General features: G+C 36.6%; 1 protein-coding gene across 5 annotated transcripts in view; it reads left to right on the top strand.

Annotated features, from left to right (window-relative positions):
• Positions 1-1798: 1798 nt before the first annotated feature.
• Positions 1799-9117, top strand: part of LOC133635150 (arf-GAP with coiled-coil, ANK repeat and PH domain-containing protein 2-like) — a 90483-nt gene continuing 83164 nt past the window's right edge. For 2 of the 5 annotated variants that reach the window (XM_062027997.1, XM_062027998.1), the window contains exon 1: positions 1799-2226. In XM_062027997.1, coding sequence (XP_061883981.1) covers positions 2174-2226 — 53 coding nt within the window. In that variant the 5' untranslated portion in view covers positions 1799-2173. The remainder of the gene's footprint in view (positions 2227-9117) is intronic. The other 3 variants (XM_062027996.1, XM_062028000.1, XM_062027999.1) reach the window with 3 other exon arrangements.

The following is a 9117-nucleotide window of genomic DNA, read 5'->3' as shown; positions in this document are numbered from 1 at the left end:
CAGGAGCTAGTAAAGTTACAGACATTATGTGTCATGTTTAAGGCTAAAAGTAAAACATTACCAGCAAATTTACAAAAAATGCTTGTCGTCACTTCTGAGAATGAAGAGCATAGAAGAAAAGGTCATTACCAACATCAGTATTCAAGGACAACTTTAAAACAAATGTGTATATCAGTGGTGGGGGTTAAACTATGGAATTCTCTTTACAATAAGATAAAAGATTGTAAAAATATATTCCAATTGAAAAAAAATACATAAAGACAGAACAATAAGATCATATGGACAGCCATAAGTGTTTACATTTTGCTTTATATTTATTTTTTTACTTATTTTTTGCCTGGTTTTGTATTTGTTTTGTATCATCCCGTGAGGTGTATATTACTTTTTTTTTTGTTCGGTTTGTACTTCATGAAGTTTTGCACTTGTTGTGTTTTTTTGTTTGTTTTCATTATATTTGGATGTAATTGTTGGTTTATATCAGACTTGGGCAAATTAAGGCCCGGGGGCCACATGCGGCCCGTTAAGCTTTTCAATCTGGCACGGCGGACATTCCCAAATAATTTTTTTTAGATCTTTAAGATGGAAAGTGTAGCTGCCATTATGATGTGAGGTTATGTTTTCTAATGACCGCAAGTCTTGAACTATACAAAGTATTTCAATGGTTGGAATCTGGGCTTTTGCATGATATACTAGTTACTATAGTAATCTAATGAGTTATTATGGATCTAATTAGTTACTATGGTAATCTAAGTCACAGCAGCTCAGACGAGGCACCAAGCAGTGTGGGCGGGAAGCGTTTCCACAGACGCGGAAGGAGATTTTCACAACAAACTTCTAAAGTTTAGTGATATATCAGATTGTAGGTGGGTTTATTATGTACCCTTTGCATTCATATTTCACTGTTTGTTGCGTTTCAGTTGATTGTAAAACATGTCGATCGAAAAAGGGTGTGACGTTCATATTTTGTCAATATTCAGTGTTTTATCCTTCATAGAAAAATGTAAAATTCCATTACGTTTTTTGAAGGCGGTCTGTCATAACGTTTTTAGCATTCAATCAGAATATTATTGTGAGGTTTTGTATTAGTGTTCCTAAAAATAGATATACCGGCCCCCAGACACATTTTTTTTCTCTAAATGTGGCCCCCGAGCCAAAATAATTGCCCGGGCCTGGTTTATATGATATCCATTAAGTAAGACTACATATTATGTTGAAGGGGGCAGGACAATATAAGATTTTTCTTCATCCTGCTCCTTCTCAGGCATTGGTGTGTAAATGTATAATTGAATAATTGAGGTATAATTGTCTATCGATCAAAGATGCACATCAATGAAGGAGATAAATAAAAATGAAATGGAAAAAAAAACTGCCGTTGAACACCGGAAATGACGACAGCAGAGCGTTTTTGATTTAATTTAATATATAATTTCCAACCATTCGGGTTCCGTCTTTTCCCCTACGCAGCTAAGATGGCAGCTGTCCCACATTGAATGTTCCAATCTGCACTCACGATGATGACTCACTTGAAAAAGAAGTAATTCCAAGGGATCAGGGAAGCCTGTCACTTGGTGCAAAGATCGTATGTTCTCAGACAGAGAATTCACTCGATGTGTTTTGTACGCGACATATGTTGTTGGTAACAAAGACACCCGGAGATGCGTTTAAGTGTTCATTTTGCTGCAATGAACATCAAATAAATCCCTATACCTGATATATATATATTTTAAAATTTTTAAAGCGTTCTTTTATGAATGATGTTGCTTTAATGTGAGCATGCGCACTGGCTGCATAACCCGAGACATGTTTGCCATCTGCTTGGAAGTCCGTAGCGGCGCATCATGTCTTGCGTGAATAGACGATCCCCGTACGAGTCCGTAGTGTGTGCGTGGAAGAAAAGCCTCTCTCCCGGCTGCCATGACCGACACTTGCTGCTCCCGGGACTGACCGACTGCCGCCTCCGAGAGAGTTCCGTTACCTTTCCGGCGTTGTTACGGGCTACTTAACGGTGGTTTATGGTGACATTTGTGCGACGTCGAGGCTAGCTGGCTAGCAGAGAGGAGCCAGCTGGTCGCTCGTATATTACAGTCACGTTAGCAAACAAGCTAATTAGCCCCCCTGGATTACACTACTTGCCTTTAATTCTTAAAGTATTTGTCTTTTTAAAGTGCCCAAAATGAAGATAACTGTGGATTTCGAGGAATGTTTGAAGGACTCCCCACGCTTCAGGTGAGTGTTGACAACTGACCCTGTAGTAAATAATAATACTGTTTGTTTATCACAGAAGTATCCTGCTAGTTTTGGGCTAAGCAGCAGTGACTTTCTACACGTTTTTGTTTTTACTTTATTCAAAAACACAAGGATGACAACTTTACAGAACTTTACAAAAATAAAAATATATTATGTTCTTATCTAGCTGTTTGTTGCCTACCACTTTTCTATTTTTATCCTTGAAGAAGGCCAGGAGGTTGACCAGAGTCATAGGAAATTGACCAGTTTGGTAAACAAAGTGTGCCTCTTTACTGTAAATACATACATGTGGAGTAAATAAAATATATTGCCATTGTTTCCCTATTAGGAGTATTCTAACACAGTACAGGATTGTTTGGCCTCTTGTATTCATCATGTTTCACTTTCAGTTTGCATGTCTTTGTAGCTCTTCCAGTATCGTTGCTTTGATTGGTCAACCAACTACTGTACAATTGTTATATTGTATTAAAAATACTAACACTTAGGGCTGCAACTAACGATTAATTTGATAATCGATTAATCTGTTGATTATTACTTCGATTAATAATCGGATAAAAGAGACAAACTACATTTCTATCCTTTCCCGTATTTTATTGGGGGAAAAAACAGCATACTGGCACCATACTTATTTTGATTATTGTTTCTCACCTGTTTGTACCTGTCGCAGTTTATAAATAAAGGTTTATAAAAAAAATTACAAAAATTGCCTCTGCGCATGCGCATAGCATAGATCCAACGAATCGATGACTAAATTAATCGCCAACTATTTTTATAATGGATTTTAATCGATTTAATCGATTAGTTGTTGCAGCCCTACTAACACTTGATGTTGCTGAAAAAGGTACCGACACTTCTTTCAGGTCCTAAAACGGTGCTTTGCACAAATATGTAGTAAAAATGTAAATTATAATCAATATTTTTTTGTTTATATTTTTATCCTGCATTTATTTATTATTTTTTAATGGTATTGTATTATTTATATATTTATCTTCACTTTAATTGCAGCAAATAATTTTCACCAATTTCAACCATTTATATATATATATTTTAATTAATTTTAATGCATTTGTATGTTTTATCAGTTTTAATTTTGACAGCAGTTTTAATTTAGTTTTAGTTATAGTCTTTTGATAGAAAATTATTTTAGTTTTAGTCAAATTTTAGTAATATAAATTGATTTAAGTTGACGTTATTTTTCGGACCATAGGGCGCACCGGATTATAAGGCGCATTAAAGGGGTCTTATTGTGATTTTTTTCTACATTTAAAAAACATCCTTGTGGTCTACAAAACATGTAATGGTGTTTCTTTGGTCTAAATGTTGCATTGATTATGTTTGACAGACCATTAAGTCGCTTTCTAACCATCGCTTCAGGATGCGCCGTTTTGTGGGCGGGTCTTATTTACGTGGGTGCACTTCGACAGCGTCTTCTACCCGTCATCTTTGTTGTATCGTCGTATCGTTGTAGCCCCCGCTCATAATTTGTTGATGAGCGTGGGAGAACCGGAAGTAGCAAATCCATTTTCTACCGCTTGTCCCTCTCAGGGTCACAGGGGAGCTGGAGTCTTTAATTTTTTAACAAATGTTCACCTCAAATAAATAAATAGGAAACGCTGCATCATTTTCCTTTTCATGCTGCGCGTGTGACATAAGCACGTTGGACCACATTAAAAGTTGTCATGCCTTTTAGATTTACAATTTAATAAATTAGTCTCTGAGGCAGGGAAAGTTACTTATTTCTATGGAAAGAAGTAATACGGTAGAATTCTTTAACTTACCGTTGCGTAGACATCTCGATGACTCGCCTGCTGATGGCATCATATACTGTAGCGTCAAAAATAAAACATGTCCTCTTCACTTTCTCACAGGTGTACACCTATTACGATGTGGAACATTTTCCATGCACACAGTTTTGTTTTGGCGGTTAGAAATCACACTTCTTAGTTTACGAAGAAAAACATGTGATTGACTCTCCTTTGTAAATAACACCCAACGCTCTTTCAATTTGTAGGCTCTTTAATAGCTGTGATTGGTTATATTCCCAAATTGTCCCACACATTTACAAGGCAAAATTAAATATGATTGGATTTCATTTCTGTCAACATGTTCATCTCGTTTTAATTTGTCAAATGTGAAGTGAAGTGAAGTGAATTATATTTATATAGCGCTTTTCTCTAGTGACTCAAAGCGCTTTACATAGTGAAACCCAATATCTAAGTTACATTTAAACCAGAGTGGGTGGCACTGGGAGCAGGTGGGTAAAGTGTCTTGCCCAAGGACACAACAGCAGTGACTAGGATGGCGGAAGCGGGGATCGAACCTGCAACCCTCAAGTTGCTGGCACGGCCACTCTACCAACCGAGCTATACTGCCCCAAAATGTCAGTTCATTTTGTTATCAACTTAGTCAACGTGCATTTGTTTTGATTCGTTATCGTCTTATTTTCGTCAGCGGAAAATAGGTTGTTGACGATAACTAAGATGAAAATTATTGGTTAGTGAAAGTAACACTGCCCAATTTTATGTGGCATTTTTATGTCTGGGTTATAGTGTTGTCCTGATACCAATATTTTCTTACTGGTAACGTTACCAAAATGTATTTTGATACTTTTCGGTACTTTTCTAAATAAAGGGGACCACCAAAAATGACATTATTGGCTTTATTTTAACAACAAATCTTAATCTCAAATTAAATGTTTATTTTTGTAATTGGAAAAATGGGGACGGCGTGGCGAAGTTGGTAGAGTGGTCGTGCCAGCAATCGGTGGGTTGCTTTACTAGGGTTCAATCCCCACCTTCTACCATCCTAGTCACGTCCGTTGTGTCCTTGGGCAAGACACTTCACCCTTGCTCCTGATGGCTGCTGGTTAGCGCCTTGCATGGCAGCTCCCGCCATCAGTGTGTGAATGTGTGTGTGAATGGGTGAATGTGGAAATACTGTCAAAGCGCTTTGAGTACCTTGAAGGTAGAAAAGCGCTATACAAGTTTAACCCATTTATCATTATTTATTAAAAAAAACAATTTTGTCCTTAAATAAAATAGTGAACCTACAAGACAACTTGTCTTTTAGTGCTAAGTAAGCAAACAAAGGCTCCTAATTAGTCTGCTGTCGTATGCAGTAACATATTGTGTCATTTCTTACTCTATTATTTTGTCAAAATTATGAGGGACAAGCGGTACAAAATTAAATATTAATCTACTTGTTCATTTACTGTTAATACCAGGTTACTTTCTGTTTTAACATGTTCTATTTACACTTGTGTTAAAATGTAATAATCACTTATTCTTCTGTTGTTTAAATGCTTTACATTTGTTTTGGATGATACCACAAATTTGGGTATCGATTAGGATCATACATTGGTCATATTCAAAGTACTCATGTGTCCAGGGACATATTTCCTGAGTTTATAAACATAGTACAAATTTTATAAAAATGAAGAAAGATTTTGTGATGCTAAAAAATATCGATGTAATCATAGTAGTATCGATTAGATACGCTCTTGTACTTGGTATCATTACAGTATCGCGGTACTTTGCTAGTACCGGTATACCGTACAACCCTAGTCTGGGTGGAGTTTGCAAGTACTACCCTTGCTTATGTGTGTCATGATCCGTGGCCCAGATCATGTTTTTGTTATTTTCTGCTAGTTTTGGACTCCCTTAGTTCCTGTTGTTGTGCACCCTTGAGTTTTTTTAGTTACCATGGCTACTTATTATTTTCACCTGCCTCTGATTGGTGTTCGGGACGCTTACCTGTTTCTCGAGCACTAATCAGAGGCATTATTTAAGCCTGCCTTTGCCAGTCAGTCGTCCTGGCTTCTTTGTTTGCTTCATGCTCCTGTTACGCGAGTACTGCTTGTCTTTAGTCCATGCTAAGTAGTAGCCTTAGCTTCGAGTGCGATCGGCACATTTTTCCGTCGGCTTGTTTTCTGTTTTGGTACTTGTTGGAGTTTTACAATAAATGATGCTCCTACCTGCACGTCCTGTCCGGAGTGGTCCGTTTGCATCCCGGGGGAACGAACCTTGCAGCAAGCTTCGACCCCCCAACCGTAACAATGTGGGTTTTCTCCAGGTACACTGGCTTCATAACCCGTATGTGTGAATATGAATATAGATGGAATGCACTGGGATTGACTGCAGACCAGTCAAGGATGTCGCCTCAAAGTCAACTGGGATAGGCTCCAGCTCAAGAACACAAGTGGTATAGAGGATGGATGGATATTTTCAATGGGGACAAAAACAAAATACTTAATATGAACTCTTTGGTGTTAGAAACACTTTCTCTGTTCCTTTCAATAAGCGTGTTTTAAAAAAAACCACTTGTATTTTCCAGACATTCAAGAAACCACCTCTCTCATTTTGTTTTTCTCAGGCTCGGCATTTTCTGATGCTGCAACATCCTCTTTTGTTCCACAAATGAGGAACAGATGTTAAAGTCATTTTTTGGGAGTTTTAGCATGGGAGGATTTTTTTTTGTTTCGTGGTTTTAGTGTGACAAAAGTCTCATCTTTATATAATTGTTGTAGTGGTTGTAGTTGGCTGGTCAGGAACTCTCTCAGCTCCACAAATGATCAGCTGCAGTTCAGGGGTCAAACTGCCCCCTCATAACACATCATCTCCACTGTATTGTCATTAGACTAAAACTATGAGGCGAATGGCAAATCGGAACTAAGAGTGTCCCAATACAACTTTTTCAGTTGCAATACCGATATTGGAGCTTTGAGTATTGGATCCAATACGATAACAGCAGGAATCATACATACTTTATTATTTTGTACTGTGGAATGTTAGAAACGGCTTGTCAAGTAACATTACTCAAACGTAAAACAATGGACGGTATAAAACAAACAATAACCTATTCATTATTAACCGTCTGAAATGGATTTATGCTGTCTTTACATCAGTGCTTCTCAATTATTTTCTGTTACACCCCTGCACCCCAAGAAAGAAGAAAAAATTCAGCCCCCCCACTCTCTGCCGTGACAATAAATAGTATTATTTGTGTATAACACTGTTATAAATACACTTCTGCATAACACTGTATCCTTATTAACGTTAAAGTAGAACAGACAAAAAAAGAAATACAAGGGAAAAAAAGAATAACCCTATTAACATTATTTTTAAGTTCGTAACAGAAAATATTTAAAATGCATCAATTTGCCTGACATTTTTTAAATTGTTATCTAAACTATAAACAATTTTTGGCAGATTTAAAACATTTGATACTGAAAAATTAAATAAAGTCAATAAATAATAATACATTCAAATTGATCAACAGCATTACCTAAGGAGCACAATATATACCGTATTTTTCGGACTATAAGTCTCAGTTTTTTTTTCATAGTTTGGCCGAGGGTGCGACTTATACTCAGGAGCGACTTATGTGTGAAATTATTAACACATTACCGTAAAATATCAAATAATATTATTTAGCTCATTCACGTAAGAGACTAGACGTATAAGATTTCATGGGATTTAGAGATTAGGAGTGACAGATTGTTTGGTAAACGTATAGCATGTTCTATATGTTATAGTTATTTGAATGACTCTTACCATAATATGTTACGTTAACATACCAGGCACGTTCTCAGTTGGTTATTTATGCCTCATACAACGTACACTTATTCAGCCTGTTGTTCACTATTCTTTATTTATTTTAAATTGCCTTTCAAATGTCTATTCTTGGTGTTGGGTTTTATCAAATAAATTTCCCCCAAAAATGCGATTTATACTCCAGTGCGACTTATATATGTTTTTTTCCTTCTTTATTATGCATTTTCGGCCGGTGCGACTTATACTCCGAAAAATACGGTACAACCTACAAAACAAAAATACATAAACCTATTTGTGCAGCTTTTTTTCACTCAAAACGAGGAAGTCAGCATTAATGGCTACAATGTGCACGTTTTGTAGTGCACAGCTTTTCGAAGCGAAGTTTGAATATTTGAACAAGTTGCCGTTTTTGTGTTGTACTCTTTTGTATGCAAGTAGATGTAGTTTTGGTGGTTCTGTCTTTTGTGGACTACAAATGGAAATGAGCTATTACCTTAATCTGGTGCAGCCATTGATTCATTGTCCATTAACTAAATAAAAAAAATAGAAGCAGGATACTGATGAAGCATTTTCCCCAGGGTTCCACACTGGCATCGCATCCCTGCCCCACTGCTTTAAGTTGAAGTGGAGTGGTAATTGGTTTATTGGTGACACCTAGTAGCCACAATCATTTGTAAAGTTAATAAATTCATGATGCGGTATGTTTAATGACGCAGACACGTTTGTTACTGGATACCTTCTAATGCCTTGGAGATTTTGTATATGTAAGTGATATGCAACTATAATTATTTGATACTAGGGCTCGGCGATATGGCCTTTTTTCAATATCTCGATATTTTTAGGCCACGTCACGATACACGATATATATCTCGATATTTCGCCTTAGCCTTGAATGAACACTTGATGCATATAATCACAGCAGTATGATGATTCTATGTGTCTACATTAAAACATTCTTGTTCATACTGCATTAATATATGCTCATTTTAAACTTCCACGCAGAGAGGGAAATCACAACTAAGTCAATTGACCAAAAGTGTATTTATTAAACAGTTATTAAGCAGTGGCACAAACATTCATGTCATTTCAAAACAGAAAGTGCAAGATTGTCAGAGACATTTTAAAACAAGCTATGAGTGCACTTTTGTGCATGATGTCACTAAGATGACATATCATAACAACACTAAATTAAAGTGCACTTTTTGTACCGAACGCCACTACAATAGTTTAAAACTAATAAAGAGCACTTTTGTGCATGATGTCACACAAGATATTTCAATAACAGTAAAAAAAAAAAAGAGCTGCATAATAGGAAATC

This window comes from Entelurus aequoreus, linkage group LG19 (genome assembly GCF_033978785.1).
Source record: "Entelurus aequoreus isolate RoL-2023_Sb linkage group LG19, RoL_Eaeq_v1.1, whole genome shotgun sequence".
In the NCBI taxonomy this organism is placed as follows: Eukaryota; Metazoa; Chordata; class Actinopteri; order Syngnathiformes; family Syngnathidae; genus Entelurus; species Entelurus aequoreus.
This window is presented reverse-complemented; position numbering and strand designations above follow the sequence as displayed.